General features: G+C 40.8%; 1 protein-coding gene across 1 annotated transcript in view; it reads left to right on the forward strand.

Moving 5' to 3' along the window:
- nudcd3 (NudC domain containing 3) overlaps window positions 1-25,575 on the forward strand; it is a 46,338-nt gene extending 20,763 nt beyond the window's left edge. The window contains exons 5-6 of the mRNA XM_048522999.2: window positions 17,218-17,406; window positions 21,935-25,575. Coding sequence (XP_048378956.1) covers window positions 17,218-17,406; window positions 21,935-22,045 — 300 coding nt within the window. The 3' untranslated portion in view covers window positions 22,046-25,575. The remainder of the gene's footprint in view (window positions 1-17,217; window positions 17,407-21,934) is intronic.
- Window positions 25,576-26,420: the final 845 nt, after the last annotated feature.

Below are 26,420 nucleotides of genomic sequence, written 5' to 3' on the forward strand. Positions count from 1 at the left end.
ATCCGCAAACTTACGAATCATTCCAGGCACATTCACATCCAGATAGTTTATGTAAGTGAAAAATAACAAATAACAAAGGTCCCCTGCGTCACACCATGAGCCACAGGACTCCAGCCCAAGAACCAACCTTCAGCCATCACGCTCTGCTTCCTACCATCGATCCCATGAGCTATCTCTCCCTGGATCCCGCACAACCGAACCTTCATGACTAGCCTGCTGTACGGGGCCTTGTTAAAGGCCTTCCTAAAGTCCACGTGGACAACATTCTCTGCCTTACTCTCTTCAATCCTCTTGCTTACCTCTTCAAAAAACATGAATAGATTTGTCAGACATGATTCTTGTGCACAAAGCCATGATGACTGTCCCAAATCAGACCTTGAATATCCAAGCATTTGTGCATCCACTCCCTGAATATCTTCTTCAATACCTTGTCTACCACTGGTTCACTGGCCTGCAGTTCCCCGACTGGTCTTTGCTACCTTTCTTAAACAATGAGACAACATTAGTCACCCTCCAGTCTTCCGGAATTTCAGCAGTGGCAAAAGATGAAGCAAAAATCTCTGCAATTTATTCCCCAGCCTCCCGCAGTGTCCGAAACTGGACTTCATCAGGTCCAGTGGATTTATCAATCTTAAAGTGCTTTAAGGCTGTAAACACCTCCGCAACGGTCCAGAACATCCCCACTTGCTTCCCTTTTTATCCTTAGCATCCATGATTCCCTACTTAGTAAACAGTGAGAAGAAATTCATTAAAAATCTCCCCCATTTCTGTGAACTGTTTTCAAACCAAAATATTTCTACTCCTGACTTGTCTAGCCTCCATTTCTTTCTCAACAGTAAAAACTGATGCAATATATTCACTTAAGATCTCTCTCTCCTCCTGTGGTTCAACACAAAGTTGACCTCTTCCATCTTTATGGAGCCCTGCTTGCTGTCTCGGTGCTCTCTTCCTCTTAATGCACTTGTAAAAACTCGATGAATTATTCTTAAGCTTATCTACCACGGCAGTTTCATGTTTTTTTTTGCCGTCCTGATCTCCTGTTTAAGAATTTCCCTGACACTATTTACACTGTTCAAGATATTCATTTGAGCCAAGTTGTTTTGCATCTAATAATTTATCATTTTTTTTATTCTTGACTAAAACCTGAGTATCTTTTTCACCATTGTTCTCTATTCCTACCAGCCGTACCTTTCACTCGAACAGGGACATAATGACTCTGAATTATCACACTTTTGAAAGCCTCCCACTTATCAGACATCCTTATACCTGCAGTCTACTCCTGATAACTTTTGAAAGTTACAAAAACAGAAGCTGCTGGAAAAGCTTACCAGGTCTGGCAGCATCTGTGAGGAAAAATCAGAGTTAACATTTCGGGTCCGTTGATCCTTCCTCAGAACTTTTGAAAGTTCTTGTCTTATACCATTAAAATTTGCCTTCCTCCAATTGAAAACTTTTAATTTTTCTGGAAGACATATCCTTTTTCACAACTCTATTAAAACTGATAGAATTACTATCACAAGATTCAAAGTTTCTCTGTTCTGTTACTTCAGTCACTTGCCATGCCTTATTAACCAAGAAAAGCTTTTTATTTTCATAGGAACATTGATTTATTGGTAAAGAAAATTTTCTTGAACACATTTCACAAATTACTCACCATCCAAACCTTTAACACACTGTCAGTCCAGATAAATGTTTGGAAACTGAAGATCACCAACTATTATAATCTTATTATTCTTACAGCTATCTGAGATCTCTCTGCACATTTGTTCCTCAATTTCCCTCTGACTATTAGGAAGCCTATGGTACAATCCCATTAGATGATCGTTCTTTTTTATTTCTAATTTCAACATATGTTTTCATTGGATGGTGTTTCTAAAATATCTCTTCTGGTGATAGCAGCAATGTTTTCCTTATTAATAAAAGCTACTCCCCACCTGTTTTGCCCCCCTTTCAATCTTTCCTCTGAAATCTGGAACATTATTACAGGCAAAATATCTTGCAGGAGGTGGATGATGTGGAAAAATTCTTCCTACCAAAATGAATGGAGCACAATATTCGTTAAATGGAATTCTGAAGTGCAGAAGAATTTAAATTAAGAAATTGAGTTTCAGAGTTAGTGTGCAGATATAGAATGTTATCAGAGGGTCATACAGCATGGAAACAGGCCCATTGATACAACTAGTTCATGCCGACCATGTTCCCAAACTAAACTAGTCCCACCTTCCTGCGTTTGGCCCATATTCGCTCTAAACCTTTCAAATTCATGTATTTATCTGAATGTTTTTTAAACATTGTAATTGTACCCACATCCACCACTTCCTCTGGCAGTTCATCCCACACACTGAGCACTCTGTGTAAAACAAAAAGTTGTCTGTCATGTCCTTTTTAAATCTTTCTCCCCTCACCTTCAAAAAAAATGCCCCTGGTTTTGAAACTCCCCACCTGAGGGAAAAGACCCTTGCTATTCCTTATCTGTGTGTCTCATTATTTTATTAACCTACATAAGGCCATCTCTCAACCTCTTACCTTCCAGTGAAAGAAGTCCCAGCCTATCCAGCGTATTTTTATAACTCAAACCCTCCATTCCCAGCAATATCCTGGTAATTTTGTCCAAATCCACTCCAGTTTAATAATAATCTTCCCATAACAGGACGACCAGAGCAGCACACAGTGTGACAGAAGAGGACTAGCCAACATAACTTCCCAACTCCTGTACTTAAAAGGCCTGAGCAATGCAGACAAGTGTGCTAAATGCGTTTCTAACCACCTTACTGGGAATGAATAGCTTTGACTGAAGACTGGCATCTCTTTGTGAGGAGGCTTAAGTGGATCATTCATTCAGTAACATTTGTGACTCAAAATGATTGTGAACATGTTAGCCTTGTACCTTGTACTGATTTGCTGATGTTGGCCATCACTGAGGATGTAGTGATGTGGAGCCTCTTTATTTTAGTTTCATTGCCCACCCCTGTGAACAGCTAGATTTGCTCGTACCACAGATTTTTGGATGGATCGTTTGGTTGTGGGATTGCTCACCTTTGGGGTGCTACTTGACTTTGTAGAATGCATGTGGTCCTGCCTCGTAGCCTTAGGTTCACATCTCACCCTGGAGCTGCTCCTGACATTATTTTGTGACCTTCTGGATTGAACCAGTTTTGTCCCAGCGCTTTGTTAGTAATTGTAGTCTGAGGGTTGTGCTGGGCCACTGTAAGATGGTATTTGGATGCATTTCTGTTGTTTATGGCCTGCTGTGCATCAGGGATGCCCAGCTGTGAGCTGTAGGGATGTTACATCTCTGCTCAGTGAGCACCGTGATAGTGCACACCACAATATTTTAATTCATTCTTGTGATGTGGGTGTGATTCAGGATTCAAGCAAGTGATGAATTTAAATTAATTAATGGGATGTGGGCATCATTGGCTTGGCCAACATTTATTGCACATCCCTCATTTCCCAGAGGGCAGTTAAGAGTCAGCCACAGTGTTGACTGTGTGGATCGGAAAGCATGTCAGATTGACCAGGTAACGATGGTAGATTTTGTGATAATGGGAACTGCAGATGCTGGAGAATCCAAGATAATAAAATGTGAGGCTGGATGAACACAGCAGGCCCTGCAGCATCTCATTTTGTTCCCTTTAGCACCTTGCATGAGCAAGATGGATTGTTATAATAATCAACAGCAGTTAAGAGAGCTCTGTTTTTCAGATTTTTTTGAATTAAATTCCCAGATTCTGCAGGAACTCTTTTTAAACTTATGTCCCCTGATATTAACTTGGAGCTGTTGACGACCAGTCCACTAACATAGCCTCCAGGCAGTGGTGCAGAAGTAGATTTTAGCCTTGGCCTTGAGGAGCAATCTGCACCTGTGATAGACAGAATTTTTGTGGAGAGTCAAGTAGGCTTTTCTGTCTTGTTGGTGTTCTTATCACGTGTCACAAGCCCATTTAGTTAGCTTTGACTTTGGGGCTTGGCCAGATTTGTCAGTAATGGTCCTCCTGAGCCATTGTTGGTGATGAGCAATAATGTACCTCACCCAGAGTATGCAGTGTGCCTGAACAACCTCACTGCTACTTGCCAGTTGTATTGAACACAGAAGAGTTTTATGTCATCTCAAGGTGCAGCATTATTCAGGGATCAACACTGAGTTTCTGTTTCTGTATTGGTCCTAATGCCATGACATTTCATGGGACTTGGCTTCAAAGTTGAGGATTTGAGGGTGACTCCATCTTGACTGTATTTCACTCACTGCTACTGTTGGTTCATGTGTCATAATTGTGGAACAGGGCAAGTTAGAAAAGACTAGGATATTTCAAATTGTATATTGAAGGCCAATTTTGCTGTGAATGACCATGATGGACTGTTGTTTGAATAATCCATGATTCAGTCATGATCTAAGCTTCGCCACATATCCTAATATGCATCTCAATCTCTTTTTGCCTTGTCACAACTAAAGATGGTCAGAAGTCACATGACACCAGGTTACAATCCAACAGGTTTATTTGAAATCACAAGCTTTTTGAATGCTGCTCCTGCATCCGGTGGAGCCCATCTGACGAAGGAGCAGCGTTGCGAAAGCTTGTGACTTGAAACAAACCTGTTGGATTATAAACTGGTGTCATGTGACTTCTGACCTTGTTCACCCAAGTCCAATCCCAGCAGTTCTATGTCACAATTAAACCTTGGCATTCTCTATTTCTCTTCATGTGAATCTTTTTATTTTGCGTGTCAGTTTGTAAATTTTCACTGTGCAGGAGCGTTTTTCCCAACTAGGGACAAAGACTCAGGAGGCAGGCAGGATTCAGGCAGTTGAAAAATGTTTATTCATGCAGGAGCCCATTTATGCTGGGAGAGAGCCAGAGGATCTTCTCCCAGATCTGGCTTCGGAGGATAGCTCAATGACACACCCTTTGCTTTTTGAAAGAAATACGGCATTCTTCTGCATGTTGTTTCTGAATATTCAAACACCATGTGTTCACTGTTGTTTCCCCTTAGTCCAAACACCCAATCCTGTAGGACACCTAATCAATGATGGGCACTTCTGTGGACAGCCCTAGGTGTCCATGATATTAGCTAGACATTGTAATTGCTAGGCTTTGGTTTCTTTCCATGCATCCTATTCATTTGCATTCCATTTGTTTAATGACTGTACTCCTTCGGATCTTTCTCAGGCTGCTTATCAGTAGGGACAGGTTGAATTCCATTATCCATTGCATTTTGGTGCTGTCTTTTATCACATTCAGTTCCTCTTATTTTCCCACTGCCCCAATTGCAAGATGTAAAAATAAAAAGTCAGTTAGTTTTAACCTTATAGTAATTAGTTAACTTATGCTATAAAGTTAATTAAAAGAGTAATGTTACACATCTACTTCTGTTAGGATATTCTAACTTAGGTGTTGTGAGCAATCTATCTTGTTCAGGGCATAAGACAAGGCATGTCCTAAGACAAGTTAAGCTTCAATTTTTAATGCTTGTATTGTATTCTGGTCAAGTATTGAAACCAACTTCTGTGATTGCCTGTTTAATACTGGCTGTAACTTTAAAGAAGTGTTACTGTGAAATAATTTTAGCTCTCGACCTTGCAGCTGTTTAGGGACTGAATTTAGCATGTGATGTTATTAATTTATTGGGACAATCATCCTTTTATTAATGAAGCTGGAATTGGCCTTTATCTGTCCTAAGGCATCTTTTTATCAGAACTGTCTTGATGGGAACATACAGCATTCTTTTACTGACCTTAACACAATTGTGTTTAAAGATAACATTGTATTTCACTGTGTGAGCAGGCTGCTTAGTTTTGCTTGGCTTCTGTCTTCCATCTTGTAAGCAGGCATGGGCTGCTTAGTGTATTCAGATGCAGGTCACTTTACGTAACCAGGTACAGATTACTTACTCCAACACAGCCTTTCTTGTCTTCCAAAAACATTGACAGAAACTTTGTTGCACAACTTACAAAAATGCACTTTGCTTGTGCAGTATCAACCCACTCATGTCTAAAGGCATGCATCTTTCTCGCAGCTTCAATATTATCATTTGTTTTGAGTTTTTTTTAAACTTAATATACACAATGACTGTTGGGATGCAAGTGGAAACGCTACTATGTCAGCAGAATTGTTTGAAAAGAACTTGGCTGAAGTTATCGTGTATGTCTTTTACCAGTTGAGACCTTGGTCTAAATAGGTCTCATTATCTTTTGTACCTTCATACGTTTGACCCTTTTTTGATTTGATGCAGTTCCAATTACAGAAGAAAACTGAATTGTTCCACAAGTAGATTTAAGACTTCGGATTAAAAAACAAAAACAAGTTGCTGGAAAAGCTCGGCGGGTCTGGAACTGTTATATTAAGAAAACAATCAGAGTTAACGTCGTGGGTCCTTACGGTCCCTTGGGGTCACCGGACCCGAAATATTAAATCTGATTTGTTTTCTTCACAGATGTTGCCAGACCAACAGAGCAACTTCTGTTTTTGTTCCTGACTTACAGCTTCCGCAGTTCTTTCGGCTTTTATTTAAGATTTAGGATTGATTGCTGAATGTTCTTTGGGTTTAATGTTTTTGATGGGCATGTCAGTGATGGATCCATGATTAAGTTTTCAACAAGTTTTCTGTTGTTTGTTCTTTGGATGCTTCAATCACTTTCAAGTAAATTAATTTTGATTGTGTCTGATAGTTGTGAGGGTCAGAGTTGACGTGCAATTCAATGCCGTTTTCATCACAATATAATCTCAAGGCACCTAAGGGGCTTTATGGTTGAATGCTTTCTAAAACTGTGCTCTTTTGCAGTAGAACTCGTGATTAGGTGGATTAGCCCTGGAAAAGACCGGGGTAAGTCAGTGGGTCTGGATGGAATGCTGTTTGGAGAGCTGGTGTGAACTTGTTGGGCTGAATGGCCTGTTTCCACACATAGGGATTCAATGATCTATGATATTCCTGGCTCCCAGGTAAGGACCAGGAACTAGCCGTGAAGTTGGCTAGGCTGCACAGTAGGTCTGATGAATTTGGTGAAGGTTGATCTCACACCTGGTTGCCGTCTCTCTATCTCTGTCACTGCTCTGCTGGGCCAGGTCATGTCTTCACTGAGGGAATGGCAGCCATGTGTCCCTCCCAATCCCTCCCTGCAGAATTCTTGTAGAATGTTCTCTGGCCCATTACTAATTAATTTTCCGAGTCCAAGTCACAGTATCCAATGGGATCCTCAATGCCACACGTGGAACGTGCTGGGACTGCAGTCAGTGACCATCCCCTTATGTGTCAAGGGCACACTCCCCTCTCCATAAGTGATCATGGCAAGAGTCTGGGGCTCCAGCGAGTCTGTTGGCTGTACTCCAACACATAAACCAGTATTGTTTTCTAAGCAAAGTCCAGCTTTGTCATTGCCTGCCTTTGTCTTGTGCACATGTTTTGTGCTTGTCCTGTCCTCACTGCCCTTTTGGGCCTGGCTACTCTCAGGTGGCCCATTGTTGTTTAGGGCTGAGCCATTCAAGTACTAGGCTATCTGGCCTCATATTTTTGCACCTGGCCTTCAATGACCAAAGATGTCATCCAGTAAATGCTGAAAAGACTAAACTCATTGAGCAACATATAACACATGTAAGTCAATGAATATTTGACCCTGAGGTTAAGTTCTGACAATGTATATGCTCTCTCATAAAGGATCCCTCTTGATCCATAACTTGTCCTTTGTCTCATCTCATCTCATTTGGCTTTTCAGATTGTGATATGGTGTGAAGAGGCAGGCAGAAGGTATATTCACTTTTTGAAAAATATATCAAAGTAAATTTCCGCAGCTTACTCATTGGGTACGTGGTAATGAAACAAAACGCTGCATTCAATCCTGAGTGTAAATTAAGGCAACAATAGAATGCTAAGATATCCGTAATCTCCCCGAGTTGTGCAAGTTGTTAAGGGTTCCTACTCTTGTTGTCCAGTGATGGATTTTGGACAGGGACATGATTGGCAAATGCGTAACACGGTGTGGAGCTGGAGGAGCACAGCAGGCCAGCCAGCATCAGAGGAACAGGAAAGCCGACGTTTTGGGTAGGGGCCCTTCTTCAAAAATGGAGGAGGGGGAAGGGAGCTCAGAAATAAAGAGAGAGGAGGCTGGGGTTGGTGAGGGTAGTGGGATGGTGATAGGTGAGTGCAGGTAGGAATTTGAAACCTTTTGCCTCGGACAGAGGTTCACCTGCACATCTGTTAATGTGGTCTGTTGCCCCTGATGTGGCCTCCTCTGCATCGGTGAGACTAAGTGGAGGCTTGGAGACTGCTTTGGAGAGCGTCTGCGCTCTGTTCATGACAAATGACAACACCTTACAGTTGCGAACCACTTCAACTCCCCCTCCCACTCTCTGGACGACATGTCCATCCTGGGCCTCCTCCAGTGTCACAATGACGCCACCCGGTAACTGGAGAAGCAGCACCTCATATTCCGCTCACGGCCTAAACATGGAATTCACCAATTGTAAAATCTCATCCCTGGCCTCATCCCATGACCAACACTCCCTTTTACCCCCGCCTCCTTGACCTGACACATCCTGTCTGTCTTCTCTCCCACCTTTCTGCCAATCCCCACCACTCCCTACCTGCACTCACCTATCATCATCCCACCTACTTTCCCCAGCCCCAGCCCCACCCTTCCTGTGTCGATTTATTTCTGAGTCCCTTTCTCCCATTTCTGAAGAAGGGTCCCGACCCGAAATGTCAATTTTCCTGCTCCTCAGATACAGCCTGGCCTGCTGTGTTCCACCAGCTCCACAGTGTTATCTCTGACTCTGGTATTGATAGTTCTTACTATCTGTGGTTGGCAAATGCATGTTTCATTCATTCTTGTCATCCTCCTATTCCACAATCTTCAGTTCACTGTTGAAACTTAGACCTGAGTTTGAGTTAGAGTGAGAAACTAATTGCGAGAGAATAATATGGATTCTGGTGGAAGAGGAAGTTACTAGAGTGTAGGTGTTTGCCTCTGGGGAACCTATGTCAGGTTTGTGAGGAAAATGGGATAGGATATGATTAATACGGTCAGGTGAGGAAGGATGTAGGGCTCTGAGGCTTGATGCAGCATAAACAGCAAGGACAGATGGGGTGGAAAGGCCTGTTTCTGTATTGGCTATTTGTAAGCAATGAACAGTTATTTTCCTTTGTTCGTGGGATGTGTGTGTCACTGGTCAGGCCAGCATTTGTTACCACAATCAGTTGCCACAACGTGCCCGACCTTGTTGCTATGGATCTGGAGTCAAGTGTAGACCAGACCAAGTGAGGACAGCAGTTTCCTTCCCAAGAAGACATCTGTGAAACAGATGATTTGTTTTTACATGGCAATTGACTGTGTTTTCATAGTCATCATTAGACTTTTAATTTAAAATGTCTGAAATTAAATTCAGATTGCACCACCTGTGACAGCAGGTCTCAAGCCCAGGTCCCCACGATATTACTTGGGTCTGCGGATTAACATTCTAGTGATAGCGCTTGGACGTTACCTCCAGAATAGAAAAGGGAAAGATCTGTTTTTAAAGTGATAATTCCAGCTCTTTGACTTGGATTTTGATTGTGCTGCATCTTTTCCCAGGTGAGCAACGGCATTCTGTACTGAGGCCTTCATCAAGATTTCTTGTGCTGACCTCTTGGAAAAATTCTTCAAATTTTTGAATGGCACGCACTAATTTTAAACTGTCTTAATGTCAGTGTCAAAATAGCACAAGCAGAGATGCACTAAAAATAGAACAGCAAATGAAACCTGCTTGTCTGTAGTACATGTCTCCCTGACAGGGTGGCTGCAATTGCCAATGAAGCATGTTAAGCCTCTTTTATGCAGACCTGTGCAGCCTGATGCTGCTAGCTACGTGACAACAACTTTAAAGAATGGAGTTCATGTTTCTGAAATAAGTTGAAGCCATGTTTTTTGATGAAAATTGTGACTTGAGTTTTGAACAGAATTTATTCTACATACAGGAAGCACCTAAAGAAATATCCTGCGGTGGTTCAAGAAGACAGCATAGCAACACCTGCTCAAGGGATAATTCGGGATGGGCATGATATCCTGACAAAGCTGACAGCGCCAATCTTATAAATGAAGAAGGAGCCAACCAGAAATGGCCATGCAGGTGCAGCCTGCAGGGTGGTTGGTTGTTTAATGTTTGGTTTCAACTAAATGGGGAATAACTCACCTTTTGGTTGGTTGAGCGGTGGAATTTTGTCACCCTGACAAACAGACGTGTTTATTTTACCTCTAAGTGACATTGGGTATCCCTTTTCTCTTCCCCTCATCACTCTTTGTTCACTGTATACTGCAAGCCTGAGCAAATTCTGACCACATTCAGCCATGTGTGCATATGAGAAAACATGCTGTCTGATTGTTGAGATGACTGTTTGACACAAGTGTATATCTCTGTAGGCTGGGTACGCATGCACACCTTCTCCTGGTATCTGGCCACTTGGTGTCTGGAGTTCTGTGAAAACAAAGTTCTGATGGTGAAGTTCAAGGGAAGTATTTTCAAAGCTAAGAGACGTCCTCCAGGGAAAAAAGAAGTAAAATACTGTGATTTCTAGAAATACCCAATAGGCCTTGCTGTATCTGCAAATAGAGAAACAGAAATAATTTTGAGTTGATGATGACTCTTTGTAGGATAGTCATTTTGACTCTTGAGATGTTAACTGTTTTAATTTTTGCCTTTACATAAACTACCAGACTGGCTGAGTATTTCCATCACTGGAGGTTTTTATTTTCTTTGAGGTAAGTTGGATTTTCCAAATAATTAAGAGTCTGGAAGCAGGCCATTGTGGAGTATGCATTGTTGTCATGTTCAAGTGGACATGATGAAGCAGTGAGGGCAACAAGTTACCTTGTAGATTATTGCAATTTTTAGTTAGATTTTGGTTTTGCATATGTCAGTAGTTGTTATTCCAAATCATTAACTTATTTTTCAATTCATTGTCCTTTTATAAAGTTACAAGCAGTTACATCTTTTATGCAGCTGTTAAACAAAAAAGGTGTGTTAAAGGCTTTAGTCTTGCACTCATCAGGGCAGAATCACAAGCATAACAAATCTCTAAGGAAATGACAGTTTTCGCTGTATGAGAAGAGGGTGCTGATTGTTTGACGTGTAAACTTTGGTAGGTGTGTTGCAACAGACAATACAGCAGGCAACTTTAAACTTCAACTTACTTAAACTTCGGTTTAACTTCAAACCAGGGAAGATGACTCTAATCAATGTATTGCTCTGGGCAATGCTGGGCCTTTAAACCTTCATTTAATTGAGATGTGGACTCTTTGGGCCCTGTTGTAAACAATCGTAGCTTCTCGCATGTTTAAGTAAGCCGCACTCTGATTCTGTCTGAAGGTCTTAAATTGGTCGTTAGTGTAATTATAGTTTTGTTTCCTTGCTGAAGCCCAAGATTCTGTGGAATAATTCTGGCTTTTCTGGAATTAGTCCAGGATTTTCACCGGGGACATTGATATCCCTGCATTAGTATATCCGTACCAATTAATTTATTGCCTTTAGACAGTAGAATCATTTATATATTTATAGTTCTAAAAAAATTTTGCGTGTCTTCATATATTGTCCACTTGTATTGTGTACTCCTGGAGCCATATTTATAACTGTGAAAATTTAGTGAAATGAGGAGATGAGAAAAATTATTCTCCGTAGGGCAGAGAAAGCTTGGTTGAGATGCAGTGGACTTGCTCAAATTCATAAGGGTGCGGATAAGCTAAACAAGCAACAAGTGTTTCTCTGTGCCAGATGACCATTGAAGGACCTTACCAAAACTTGGCTGAGGGATTGAAGTACAAGTGCCTGCAGCGAAAATGCATGACTGCAAATCTCTGCAAGCAATCTTGTTTTCACATTTTGTGGTAGCCGTTTTGGTATTTATGTGCAAAAGTCTGTATTGAAAAGCATCTTCCCTTTTTGCTGGAGGTACAGCTCCGCTTGACTTCTCCAGAAGAACAGTTTTGACTGTGATGACTAATGAGCAGTGTGATTTCAAGGTATGATCTTGTGATAAGACGAAATTGAAAAATAAAAATGTACTTGCTAGGACCTCTTTCAAAATACGTTGAGGTTGTTAAATCCTGACAGAAGGATGAAAGTAGGTGGAGTAGCTTGAGTGCCTTTTTCGTCACTCCACATTTGCTTTCTCGTGGTCAATCTTGTACATCCTTGCATTTGTAAATTAGAGTGCAGCATTTATTTCGGCCAGGTAAAGTGAAAACACTCTATTGGAAATCTGAAACAAGAGAAAACCCATTGAGCAGATCAGTCATCATGTGGGGAAGAGAGAAATAGAATCACTGCAGAGTTTAATGCCATTGTAAAGAGTTTTGATTTTGTTGATCTACGTAATGAAGTATGAAATAATGATCATAATTAGATCTTTGTTTTAATTGTTTTCTTTTCCAGCTGGCCCTTGAAACAATCACCATCACTCAGATCTGGCTAAGTTTGTCCAATTCTGGTCTGATATCAGCCTTGTTTTTTTTTAATGAATGACCGGTATTATTTTTGCTGAATGGTCAGTTTTATAATCAGCTTTGTGCCTGGTGATGAATGGAAGTTTGAGGGTTTCTGTGAGGTGTTATTTTTTCATAAAGCTGTCTGTTCTAAAAGCCATCTGTTTGGAAAATATATTGTTTATGAAAGCCACAAAAACCCCTGTTATAATCAGTTTCCCTTTGAGTGGTATTTAATAACGTGTGCTGCTGCAGCCATCATTTGTCTGTAACTTCAATTGTAATTCTCTTGTTTTTCCTTGCCTTAATTTTTCTTCATTTTCTGACACGTTGAATTCTGGTCACATCCTCATTGAATGATGGTGTCCGGTGGTGATGAGTGGCTTAACTGCACGCACAGCTGAAATTGCATTGTCCAACTTGAATGATCTCTGCAGTCATGTTAACTTGGATTACTCCTACGCAGTGATGACTAAATGTGCAACAGGAAAATTATTGAGCAATACAATTATTTTAGATCTTTAGCAAATATGTTTGTTATCATAACCCAGAGATTTAGAAAATGAGCATGAGGTTTCCATGTCTGTCACCTTGTTGTGAGTATTTTTCTTCAGTATGGATGATGCACTGATGGCATGGGAGTGTGCAGGAGATGCTCTTACATCACTGAAACATGATATTCGCAATGGAAACTTTGGGTGCTTACCGTGAATTCTGGATGTGACTTGTACAAAGGTTTGCATTTGGAGGATAATATTTCAAATATGTTTTTTTTCTATATGTTTTCTAATTAACCCCCTCAGCCACATTATCTCACACCTCAGGAGTAGGTGGGACTTGAATCCAGGCCTCTTGACTCAGAGGTCAGGACACTACCAGAGTTGCTGTGTTTGTTGCGTTATACTTCAGTACAGAGGCAAGCATTCCCAACACATCTGACCAACTTGAAGGCCAACTGCCTACAATTTCCTATCCACAGACAACAAAGCATCTGGCCTGTGCATTGGCGTCTTTGTTACTAATATGGGATGTATTGCACATGCACTTTGTCTGCCTCAGGCAATGGAATGCCTGCCAAAATAAGTACTGGCTTTCAAAATGGATTCTCATGTGAAAGATGGGCTAAGCTTCCTCCAAGCAAGTCTTCCATGTTTATGTCAGTTCTCATCAAAATCTACTTCATGTTTTGAAGGTGAGAACTTGGTTTATTTGCTTTGGCTATTCCTCGTTATTTTTGAACGTTGCTTTGCTCTGAAATAAGTGGATAACCCTAACTGGGGTAGCGCACTGGAAATCGGACCTGACTATTCTAGGAGTCATCAACAATGTTCAAGATTTTTAGAAGATGCACCACATTTACCTTTGTTTCATACCTAAGTTGACAGAAGGCACAAACCAGCTTTCTGAACGTAACAAGAATTATTACTTATTATCATGGAAATAGACTGAAGCTACAGTAAACATGCAACACAACTAGGTAAAACTCTTGACACTTAGATAAATGCTCCTGTACAATCAGATACAGGTGGAGTAAAAACTGGGAAGGAAGTTCACTGGTCTGTGCCCGCAGGAAAATGCACAGAAGTGGATGTCAGGAATGTTGGATGAGCCAATAATTCTAAAGCATGGTGGAGCAGGTTCGTGGGACTGAACGGCCTTCTCCTGTTCCTATTTGTTGTAGCTTGCTGAAATGTTTCTTGTGCTGATCAGAACCCTGCTTTTTAATCTTCCTTGTCTAGATACTTTCACCTGTTTGCTGGAGGCACAGGGTTACTGCTTCCGAGTTAATTTTCGTTCCACTTGTAGGACACTGGCATCGCTGGCCAGTGTTTTATTGTTTGACCCTAGTTGCCTTTGAGAAGGTGGTGGTGAGATGTCGCCTTGAAGTGCTGCAGTCATTGCAGTAGTTTGACCCACAATGCCAGGATTTTGATCTGGCAACAGTGAAGGAACAAGAATATATTTCCAAGTGAGGACGATGAGTGGCTTGTAGGGGATCTTAGCAGGTGGTTGTGTTCCCATATATCTGCTGCCCTTGTCCTTCTAAATGGAAGTGGTCATGGGTTTGGAATTTCCTGCCCAGGGATCTTCAGTGAATTTCTGCAATGTATCTTCTGGATAGTGCACATTGCTACTGCTCAGTGTTGGTGTTTGTGGATGTGATGCCAGCCAAGCGAGCTCTTTTGTCCTGGATGATTTCAAGCTTTTTGAGTGTTGTTGGAGCTGCACACATCCAGGCAAGTGGGGAGTATTCCATCACACTCCTGACTTGTGCTTGGTGGATGGAGAGTCGAGAAGTGAGTTACTTGCCACAGTATTTCTATCTTCTGATCTGCTCTTACGGCCACTGTTATCATGTAATGTGTTAAGTTCAGTTTCTGCATAATTGTAAGCCCCAAGGATGTTGGTAGTGGGGGATTCAGTGATCATAACACCATTGAATGTCAAGGAGTGTTAGTTAGATTGTCTCTTGTTGGAGATGTTTATTGCCTGGAATTTGTGTGGTACGCACGTTACTTGTCAGCCCAAACCTGGATGTTATCCAGATCTTGATGCAATTAGACATGGACTCCTTGATTATCTGAGAAGTCACAAATGATGCTGGTCACTGTGTAATCATCAGCCAACATAGCACATCTTTCAACAATCCTTGTTTTTCGAAAACTGTTGTTTTCCTCTTTTAATCCACAATCATAAATGTGGAAGTGTAAAAAGATGCCCTCTTTACAGTAACAAAAACAAAGTTGCTGGAAAAGCTCAGCAGGTCTGGCAGCATGTGTGAAAGAAAAAACAGTTAACGTTTCAGGTCCGGTGACTGTTCCTCAGAACTCCTCTTTTCGGTGACTTGTATCCAGTTCTCTGGTTGAATTTTATTTTTCCATTCATTTGTGATTTATTTGGCAGTTGGTGGCAAAGTTGTTGGTTTTATTATTTGAGTCTTTTAAACTGTCTTCGTTGTCCCAGTTTCTCAAGAAAAATTGCTTCAATTTCAGATTCACAAAGAAACTCTAAAATAGTGCATTAATTCTCAGCAAAAAAAGTACCACAATTTCTGCTCAAGTTTTGATAGCTAACAATTATCTCAGAAGGACTGAGCAGAAAAGTTATAAGCAAAATATTACTTGGATGATTGCTTGCTAAATGGCATAGCCATTTGTTTTTGCCTTGTTTTGGAGGTAGCTGCATAAGAACTGAGTACATTTAAGGCAAAGTTCAAAAGGCACAGGAGGGGGAGTCAAATGCCTGTAATGTTGAATCCTTTTGAATGACTTAACTCTGATATGATGGGTTGTCTTCATAATGAGACCTTACACAGGATCTTTTTTGGTTTATATCAGTCAATATCCCCCATGGTTTTAAAAGAAAAACTGGAAGTTGGACACAACTGTCAGCTAAAATAATCCCAGGATAATTATTTTCTAACTTGAAGGTCAAGTGGGATTGTCTGGTTTACAGTTCAGCTGCTTGAGATTGCTCTGAAAGTAACAATGAGGTGGAGCATTTGCAAGTGAGAAGTACCAAGCATCTTTGGGCTCAGGGAAAGGTAACAAGTTTGCAGTTTCACAAACCTGTAAGACATTGTACCCAGGGACAATAGGAACTTCGAAGCAAGAAACATCTCTCACCACTTCTCTTTGAGAGCAAAAAAGAATACCAAGAGAAACACTGAAAGAACTGCAGATCCTGTAAATCAGCAATAATTACACACACAGCAGGTCTGGCAGCATCTGTGAAGAAAAAGATCAGAATTGATATTTCGGGTCCGGTGACCCTTCCTTAGAACAGTTAACTTTTTTTTTCTTCTTCTTTCTTCACAGATGCTGCCAGACCTGCTGAGCTTTTCCAGCAATATCTGTTTGCTGTTCCTCAAATACCTAGACACTCTAGGCAAAACATTCTACAAGAAGAAAAGACTGAATATAATTGGGTGAATATTGAATTGAAAATTGACTGTTTTGGTGTGGAAAACATTGTGTCATTGTTACTGAAATCTCCTAAGGCTGTGAGAATTAATTCAACCCACTCTAATGGTCTGGACTGGGATCTACAGAATTTATTTTTCCACCCATCATATTTGTGTCAAACCATGTGGTTTTTGTCTCTCTTGGTTGTGAAGGATGTATGTGTACTTAGGGTCTGAAAGAGCTCCAGCGTAAGTCCCACAATAGTAAATTGTGTTTTCAGCCAGTTGTTATCACATTAGTTGTTAACAACAAATGTGTGGGTTTCTGTTTCTTACAAAACCCAGTGTGAGGTAAATTGTCATTACGGTTTATTTGGATACTTAGATGTTTGTGACAGCATGTGGAATTGTAGAGTTCGATTATCAATATATTGTTTCCAGTTGAGTCATGAAATTGTGACCATCGGGAACATTAATTTTTGCCACTATGTTAAGCATGTATAAAAAAGAAAATATTGTCAGAGAGAATCCTTGTCGTATTTTATGTTAGGTTTGAGATTAGCTTGTGGCAAACGTGAGTTTAGCAATCCTTTCATGACTGCAAATATGAGGGGTTGGGCAAGAATGACCTGCAAGCCAAGAGTGCTGCTTTTTCAGATTACCACGGGCTTTTCACGAACAATAAATACATTACAAATGGGTAAAGTTAAATATACGTCACTGCGATTTTCTTGCCTGCCTTTGACTGGGCAAGTGTATCAGTCCGTCAGAGACATATTGGACGTGACCACCTTTTACCCCAAGTGCTTTTCAATGCTCAGTTTTACAGAGCAAATAATATGGTTTGAAATACTTGTTTTATTGACAGATAAACCTGAATAAAAATGGTGAATATTGGTGGAATGCAATTCTTGAAGGTGAAGAGACAATCGACATAGACAAGATAAACAAAGAACGGTCAATGGCAACAGTGGATGAGGAGGAACATGCAGTGTTGGACAGGCTAACTTTCGATTATCATCAGAAAATGCAGGGCAAACCACAGAGCCATGAAACGGTAAGCAAGTGCTCAAGAATGAGGAAATGGCTGCTGATTCTTGAACACCTTTCTGAAAAGACATGAATGTTAAAAATTTTGAATTCTTTTGAATTCTTTCTGTCCACGCCCCTTTACTTTGATCACAGATTTTGACAATCGAAATCTATCATGGGAAAAGCTATAGAGATGTGCATCATATAAAACTAATGGATTGGCTGCAAGTTTGGCTGGAAAGAAAATCTGACTGTTTTTCTTCCCCTTGATAACTGCAAGTTTTAATGCCCAAAATAAGTTTTAAAAAATACTTAGTTATGAATTTACTGTGTTGTTCAGTGCCTCCATCAGAGTTTTCCCTTTGAAGATCTCACTTGGGTTTTTTACTTTTCCTTTTCAGTTTTCACTTCGAGCTGGGAGCAGGTTTGCTAGCCGAAATACCTACTGTGTTTGTACCAACAACATGTAATTGTGTGAAATGATGGAGTTCTTTTTGCTTAGTCTGTGTCATAATCTGTTTTTTTTAAATCAGCTGAGGCAAAATTAGGTGACAAATGTAATCCAGATCAAATGTATTTCCTCTCTATGTGACTATCCCTGTGAAGTCCACAAATTTTCTAACATGACAGGTTGCAACTTAATGTTTTCTTTGTTAATTGATATTTTCATTGCTGCTTTTCTCAATCAATAGAAAATGGGTTTGTATCTTCCAAAACATCTTTCTAAGCTCTCTTGCTCCTGTGCCGAGTAGAGCATTCACGAAGATAGCTTCATTTCACATTTCTGCTACAAGAACCTTCATGCGTGTGTCACCTGTGTGCAGATTCCTGATTAGGGATCTAAACATCATGCTGGAAAAACTCAGCAGATCTGGCAGCTTCTGTGGGGAAAAAGCAGAGTTAACGTTTTGGGTCCAGTGACCCTTGTTCAAAACTGTAGCACAGAAAAACTGGGTATGTATGCTGAGGAGTGGGAGGAGCAAATGATAATTGGAGATGGATCGCAGAGAGATGGAACAACAGTCAGGCAGGCCGAGGAATGGGCAAAGATCAGCCTGGGAGAATGAGAAGCTGCTCTTGAGGACTGGTAATAGCTGATAGTGGGTTGTTGTGGGAGCAACCCAAGTGATGACAGTGCTTGGTGTGGGGCTTGGGGCATGGACATAGGAGAAGGTGCTCAGGCCCTAAAATTATTGAACTGGATATTGAGTCCTGAAGGCTGCAAGGTCCCCAAGTGGCAGATGAGATGCTGTTCTTCGACTTTATGCTGAGCTTCATTGGAGCCCTGCAGCAAGCCTGAAACACACATGTTGGCCAAGGAACGCTGTAGTCTGTTGAAACAGCAGGCAACCTGAAGCTTGGCTATTTTTACAAACTTAGTGCAGGTTTTCTGCAAAGCGGTCGCCCAATCTGCATCTCATCTCTCCGATGTAGAGCAGACCTAATTGTGAGCACGCGATTGAGTCAAGCACAGGTAAATAGCAGCTTCAACTGGAATCTGTCTCTGGCCGTGGGTAGTGAGTTAGAAGGAACCACAGCCAACCCATTAGCAGCTATTTATTCTCCCAGGCTGACCTTTACCTGTTCCTTGGTCTGTCCGACTATTGTCTAATCCTGCCCCCATATGACTCCATTTTCAGTATATATACCATCTTTCGTGGACACAGTCGGTTCTGAAGAAGTGTCACAGTATCTGTAACATTAAGTCTGCTTTGCCTTTACAAAAACTGCCATACCTTCTGACTTTTCCTAGCAATTTCTGATTTGCTACTGATTTCCAGCATCCGCAGTTCTTGGGTTTTGTTGCATTAAAATGTGCAGTTCAAAAACTGGCCATTCAGCTCATTTTCCTACACCAGCTCTTTGGAATTGATTAGATGGTGTTATCCATGTTCTATCTATTTCTGCCTTGAATACGCTGAGTGACTGAACACTTCAGTCCTCTCTGGGGTAGTGAATTCCAGACCTACTGAGTCATTTCAGCAATTTCTGTTTTGTGTTTTTGATTTCTAGCATCTGCAGTTCTTTGCCTTTTTTACTTAGCTGCTTAGGGATGCCCAGTTAGCTGTCTTGTCGCTGCTGTCAGTCTACTGATGGTGTAGGACTTGGCAAAAATGCCTGTGCACAGAGACCTTATCATCTTGACACTCCTGTGCTGTAGTGAGGCATGACTGGTGGATCGGCAACATAAAGAAGTGCAAGAGGAATTTCACCTACAGTGCAAACGAATAATTGAAAGCTTTTAAAATATCTGTTGAAGTTTTTTTTGCAACTTGGCAGCATTGCCCACCAAGACTTGCTGCTAATGGTTCGGAGTGGTGACAACTTAATTAAATTTCACAATATTTGAAATGTCAGTGCCTTAATTGACAGCAAGATAGCTAAGAAGGAAATTTAAAAAAAAGGAAATCCTCTGGATCCTGCGACCTAATGGAATGACTGTGTGTTCAAAGGTGTGTAGATTGAAAATTGAGCTGGTCAGTTATTAAAGACCCAAGTCACAAATATTGACCCTGAGTGGATGACATTGTTGAATTGAGGGATGGGTGACATTGATTATCTAACATAGATAACCCAGGGATCAAGGGAAGGAAACAACACAGGAATGCAAGCATGTTAAAATTAGCAGGGCAGGTTTAACTACTGTAGCAAGCTGAATTGGTAGTTATGTGCGGTTGATGGTAAAGAAATAACTTGTCAAATACACAATAGACCTCATGAAAGGAGATTATAATTCAGCACGCAAAAGAAGCTTCGCCAACATGGGTTTCCTCCCACAGTCTAAAAATGTGCAGGTTAGTTGGATTGGCCATGCTACATTGCCCATACTGTCCAGCGATGTGTAGATCAGGTAGATGAGCCATGGGAAAAGCAGAGTTACAGGGATAGGGTAAGGAAGTGGGTTTGGATGGAATGCTGTTAAAATTGTCTTTGTACACTTGATGGACCGAATGGTCTGCTTCCATGCTGCATGGATTCTATGATTCTATTACAGCTTGAATGTTACTTTTTGTCTTTCATTGGCTCTGAAAGACGTTGTCTGAATGGCTTCATCTCATGTAAATGTACCCTGCCTTGGTGTGTGAATTCTGAGCTTGACAGTTGCTGTTGGTAGCATTTTTCTCTGGTCAAAGTGGCAACTGTGTAAGACTACCGTCAAGAGTTCCTACTCTTTCAGCTATTTCACATGGAAATGAATCTAAATATTTTGTTTGGTGATGAGGCCTTAGTTGGTCAACCAAATTTTGTTTCAACTTAATGGTTTTGATATTGGCCTGTCTGGTGAAATGAACAGAATCATTCAAATCATATCGCACCCAGTGGGCAGAGACTCGCGGCCAGCATGAGTGCTGATAAAATTAATTTGGGCAAAATGATCTTGTTCTTGTCGTAATCTGGCTTAGAAATTCTGTTTACGTTCTTTAATTTAACAACAGTGTGATTGTTAACCAAATGTTCAGTTGCAACTCAAATGGCAAGATTTGAGGTGAAATCCCACTCAGCTTTGGTGGACTTGGCAAAGCACTTAACTGGAGATAAATGTTCTGCAGGAGACAGGTCTTAATTGCATCTAAGTATAGAATTGTGCTGATGGCAGAATGCAATGACAGCCAAACCAGTTTGATCATTCAAGACTATATTAAGACATGCTTATGTGACTTTACCACCCCCCCCCCCCCCCCACCCCCCCATGTGTTCTCTTGGCAAAACCAAAGAAGTTTGGTCTTTTTGGCCTTGTATTTGGAAAGTGGCTGAAAGATCCTGGGCCTTTATTTTCATCTCACTTTCTGCTTTTCTCTCCTTGTCTGCTTGACAGAATCACCTTTATCTCAACTGGCCTGAAGTTCAAATGTAAAATCTAGACACATGAGTCAGTGACAAAAAATAACCAATGTTGGGTCAAGGTTTGAAAAGGAGTAGACAAAACAGAAATTTACTAATGAGTCAAGGGCAGTTGATATGATGAGAATTTGGTGTATGACTGCGAACAACTGAGTCATTCTCATGCAGCATTGCGTGTGGAGTGCTGTCCTTTGCAGAAGTTGAAAATACTGCATTCCAAAGTCAGCCATTCCTGAACTACTTTATTTGCCACTGTAGCAGTGTGATTTTATTGAAACCTTTAAAAGTCTGTCCTGCGAGATGCCCATTTATTACAACACATGACCTTGAGGCCTGTTGGAATGACTTACCAATTTAGCCACAGATTATTATGCAAATTTGGATATTTTAATATTGCAAATGAACTGATGTGATCCTGATTCATATTCATGGATCCTGAGTGAGAGAGCATCTTTAGATTAATTGGCCTTGGAGCTGCTGTTGGACTCCGATGAGATCATTTTCCAATCCACTGTCCTAACTTCTCTGAATTGTTCTCATTATTTGTGACTCTTCATTTTGCTGCTTAAATCTAAATGTATGAAAGTTGCTTCAGGTGGCAGTTCACAATTCTGTGAATGAGCTGTGTAGCTTATGTTCTTCATAAACTGGGACAAATGGCAATGTTTCCACTTCTGTCAAATTCTTTGTTATTTGTTAATGGTTTCTAGAAAGTGCACGAGATGTTGAAGAAGGGATGGGATGCTGAAGGTTCGCCGTTTAAAGGACAGACGTTTGATCCCTCTCTGTTTAACATTTCTCCTGGAGCAGTGCAGTTCTAAATTCCTTGCCAACACTATTGATATACAGAAGGCACTGCATCTGGCCCCAAACACCATGGAAGATCAGGACAAATCATGGATTGCAGTCTTCTCTTGAGAAACAAGAGACTTCCTCGGAGTTTCAAGTGAAGTCGTTTGCAGAGCATTGGCTGCCAAGTCTCTATCACAGACTATGTATTTATTTCAAGTCATTCTTACTCCCATTCGTCTTTGCATAATTTTGATTTTGCTAAGAAGTTATTTGCTGTCTGAGGTTATTTTGGGCAATTTCTCCAAGTATTGTGGTTTAGAATGCTTTCCAGTGAGTCATGAGAATAGTGTTTGATACTGTTCTTATCCTTTGTTTGAAAGCACTGATATTTATATTCCATATAACTCACGGTTTTGAAATTAAATAATTAAAAGATGTGTGGGCAAACATTAGAGTTATCTAGTTGATCTTAGTGTGGTTTAGGAGAACTTTGTCACAAGTTCTTGCAAAAAAACAGAAATGGAGTGTCCTATAAGGAAGTTAAATCAGCTGTAATTAAAGTCATGACCCCTTCATGAGATAAAAATGTTACTGAAATTTTGATCTGTTGTCTCTGAGCCAGTTTACTTCAAGGAGGAAGCAGGCCACAAAGTTCATGTAAAGATGTGTGATTTAGTTTCCACAAGTGAACAGCAACTGCTTGAATTAACCTGACTAATAATTAAAATCCAAGAAATACAAGCAGTTATAGAATCATGGAGCCATACAGCATCGAAACGGATCCTTTGTTCCAACCAGTCCATGTCAGGCATGTTCCCAAATTAAACTAGTCCCAGTTGCCTGTGCTTAGCCCAAATCCCTCCCAACCTTTCCTATTTGTGTACTTAGCTAGTGTCCTTTCCATGTTGAAACTTTACCCACATTGACCACTTGCACTGGCAGTTTGTTCCACAGATGAACTACTCTGTGTAAAAAAAAAAAGAGAGTTGCCCCTTGTGTTCTTTCTAATTCCTTCTCCTCTCACCTTAAAATATATGCCCCCTAGTTTTGAACTCCCTTACCCTAGGGAAAAAAAACCCTTGCTATTCACCATATCACTGTCTCCCATGGTTTTACAAACCTCTGCAAGGTCACCGCTCAACCTTCCATGCTCCAGTGAAAAATATTTTAGCCTTTCCAATCTATTTTTATCCCTTAAACCCACCATTCCCAGCAGCATCCTGGTAATTTTTTTCTGATCTCTCTCCAATGTAATGATATCCTTCTTTTAACAGGGTGACCAGAACTACACACAGTAATCCCGCGGAGGCCTCACCAACATCGTGTACAATCGCGACATCCCACCTTTCTCAACTCAAATGTCTGAGTGATTAAGCAAACATGCTGAACACTTGCTTAACCACTCTGTCTAACCACCTGTGAAGCAAATATCAGAGCATTATGTACCTGAACCCCTAGGTCTCCCTTCTACAACACTGCCCAAGGTGCTACCCATTAATTGTATAAATCCTGTCCTTGTTTGTATCAGTAAAATGCAAATACCTCACATTTATCCAAATGAACCTCCATCTGCTACTGTTCAGTCCATTGACCCTATTGATCATGATCTCTGTAATCACTGTTCACTATGCCACCAATTTTGGTGTCATCTACAAACTTAATAACCATGCCACCTTTCTTCTCATCCGAATCAACAAAATAAGTGATAAACAGAAGTGGACCCGGCACCGATCCCTGACTGGTCAAGGGCCTACAATGTGAAATATGACTCTCCACCACCCTCCTCTGTCTCCTACTGTAAAGCCATCAAGAACCATTTTTGTGAAGGGGGCAGTTGGTGACAGATGAAGTATCATGTCAGTTTATTTGTCAGTGTTGTATATGTACATTTTACTGTTCTACTTTATTTACAATAATTTCAAGTCTTGTGAGTTTAAATGTGAAGCATGTCTGAAGTTGCAATACATTGATGCTTTTCAAAAACAGACAGAAGTTCCAGCGGAGCGAAGCGTCGATCCAGCAGCTTATGCCATTCACAGCAAGCTTTCCTACTTAGTGTCTGAGGCTTATTAGCAGAAAATTCATTTTAATTTTAAAACCATAGGAAACACCCTGGATGCCATGCTCAGGTAAGACTTAGTTATGAGAAATTTGAATTAACAGGAACTAAATTATCCAAACGCAGAGAGGGAAAAGTTCTGGATAACACTACATAACGCAAATTGGTGGGATATATCATCAGGAGAAAGCATTTGTGCTCATGTGTCTGCAGTAAGTGAAACACCAAGATGGTCTTAAATGTCCATTAATGAAGATTGTACTTATTAAATATTTCATTTTTGAAATTGATAATTTTCCAAATTGTCACTGACGTAATGCCCGACACAGTAAGATCACTTGCATTGGCTGGGTGCATGTATTCTTCAGAAACAGTTGTCTGTTTCTAGTGCATTCACATGTTGGTGAGCTCCTCATTTGAGAGACACCTTTTAACCTTGTTATCTACAAGTAGCGAATGCATTACAAAGAGGCCCCTTTTATGTCTTCCTGCTTCATCTGAATTAACACTGTTGTTGTAATATTGTCTTTTACTGACCTGACACATTCTCATACAATTTGGTTTAATTTGCTACATTGAAAGCTTCTGTGACAGCAATTTGTAAGTGTCTTTTTCACCTTGAGTCTGAAAGCACTGTCCCTCCATGCAATAGCACAGATGGAAAAAGTCCTAAGATGCTTTATTTAACTGATATTCTCTGCAAGTATGAGTTACATGGTGAATGCAGGCTATTAAAGTGTGGAAGGCATCACAATGTAATCTAATGTAGTCCTACCTTGATGTTTCTACAAGAGATCAGTGGGTGCTGGTTTGGACTTTTGGTTGTTTGTTCACCTTATTTCTCCCTAAACCAGGCAGTTCTGAGGCTGTTGTGGTACCTCTTACCCTCTGAAGTTTGGATGAATTCATTCATTGGGAGTGAACACTTGGAGTTTCCTGAAATAAACTGCTTGATAATCCGGCTCACCAGTATCTGAAGGGTTACGTCTGCTAGTTGTGATTTACAGTTTTCCCTGATAAAAGCATGATACCTAAATGACAAGACCATGATTGCATTTCCTCAGCAAAGGCTGCCTTCATTCCAAATGGGTTTTCAGAGTGCTCTTAGTAAGTTACTGATTGGTTAAAACACAGTCATGCAGTTGCCAGCCTCGTAAGTCTGATCGTGAGATAAAAAGAAGTTGACTGCATTAATATTTAATCTTTAACAGATTACTGTGAGAGAGATGTAGTTACAAAGAGTACCTTTGAACAACATGCTAAAATGCTGTCTATATGTTTACCTTTCCCCAGTGGTCTGGGAAACCACCAACATTTTCCAAATGCAGTCTTTTATATATATGTCATCCAATGTAAAGGGTCAACTATTCAGTAAGATAAATGAGAGTTAATTTGTCTACTCACCTGTGGATTCTGCCCTAATGTGCAATCCATGAAGCATGCAATATTGTGACCGGTAATTGTGTGGTCAAAATCCAATTAAACTCTCTAAGACATAAATCAATTTGATTTGAATTCTTGTGTCTGTCTTCTCCTGCATTGGGTGTACACCAGGCTTTGAATTATTCTTGACACTTTGAGTGGACACTTGACTCTTTGGGGGTGCACGTGAGGTATTGCCTGTAGGGCAGATATTTTGACATGTCATGAAGATGGAAGAGACCAGACAGGGAGAGAGGACAAGGTCCTGGAGGAGTATGAAAACCAAAGTGAGGATGACAACATTAAGACATTTTTTTTCTCAGAGAATCCCTACATGTGTGAAAACAGGCCATTTGACCCAACTGACTGTCTGAAGAGCATCCCACCCAGACCCTGTCCCTGTAACCCTGCATTCCCTGTTACTAATGCACCTAATTTACACATCCCTGGACACAATGGACAATTTAGGATGGTCAGTCCACCTGACATGCACATCTTTGGACGTTGGCTGGAAACCAGAGCAAACCCTTGCAGCCACAGGGAGTCAACACAGACAGTCTCCCAAGACTGGAATTGAACCCAGATCCCTGGTGCTGTGTCAGTGCTAACCATTGAGCCACTTTGCCACATGTTGCTTGATGGGAAGTTGGAATGGTCAGTGAGCACAGGGTGATGGGGTGTCGGGACTTGCTGTGAATGAAGACATGGGCATCAGAGCTTTGGATGACTTCCAGTTTTATGCAGGATAGATTATTGGAGACAAACCAGCGCTAATTCAAAATAAGTAGGTCTAGAGATGAACTCAGGCAGAAAGGAAGATTTCTGAAGTGGGTAATGTGAAACGGCTGAAGTCCAGCGATGTTACTGATCTGGAACTAGGCAGCATCCGTACAATTTAGAGGCCCTAAGTACTATTTGGACTT

The sequence above is a fragment of the Stegostoma tigrinum genome, chromosome 40 (genome assembly GCF_030684315.1).
Source record: "Stegostoma tigrinum isolate sSteTig4 chromosome 40, sSteTig4.hap1, whole genome shotgun sequence".
NCBI classification, from domain to species: domain Eukaryota; kingdom Metazoa; phylum Chordata; class Chondrichthyes; order Orectolobiformes; family Stegostomatidae; genus Stegostoma; species Stegostoma tigrinum.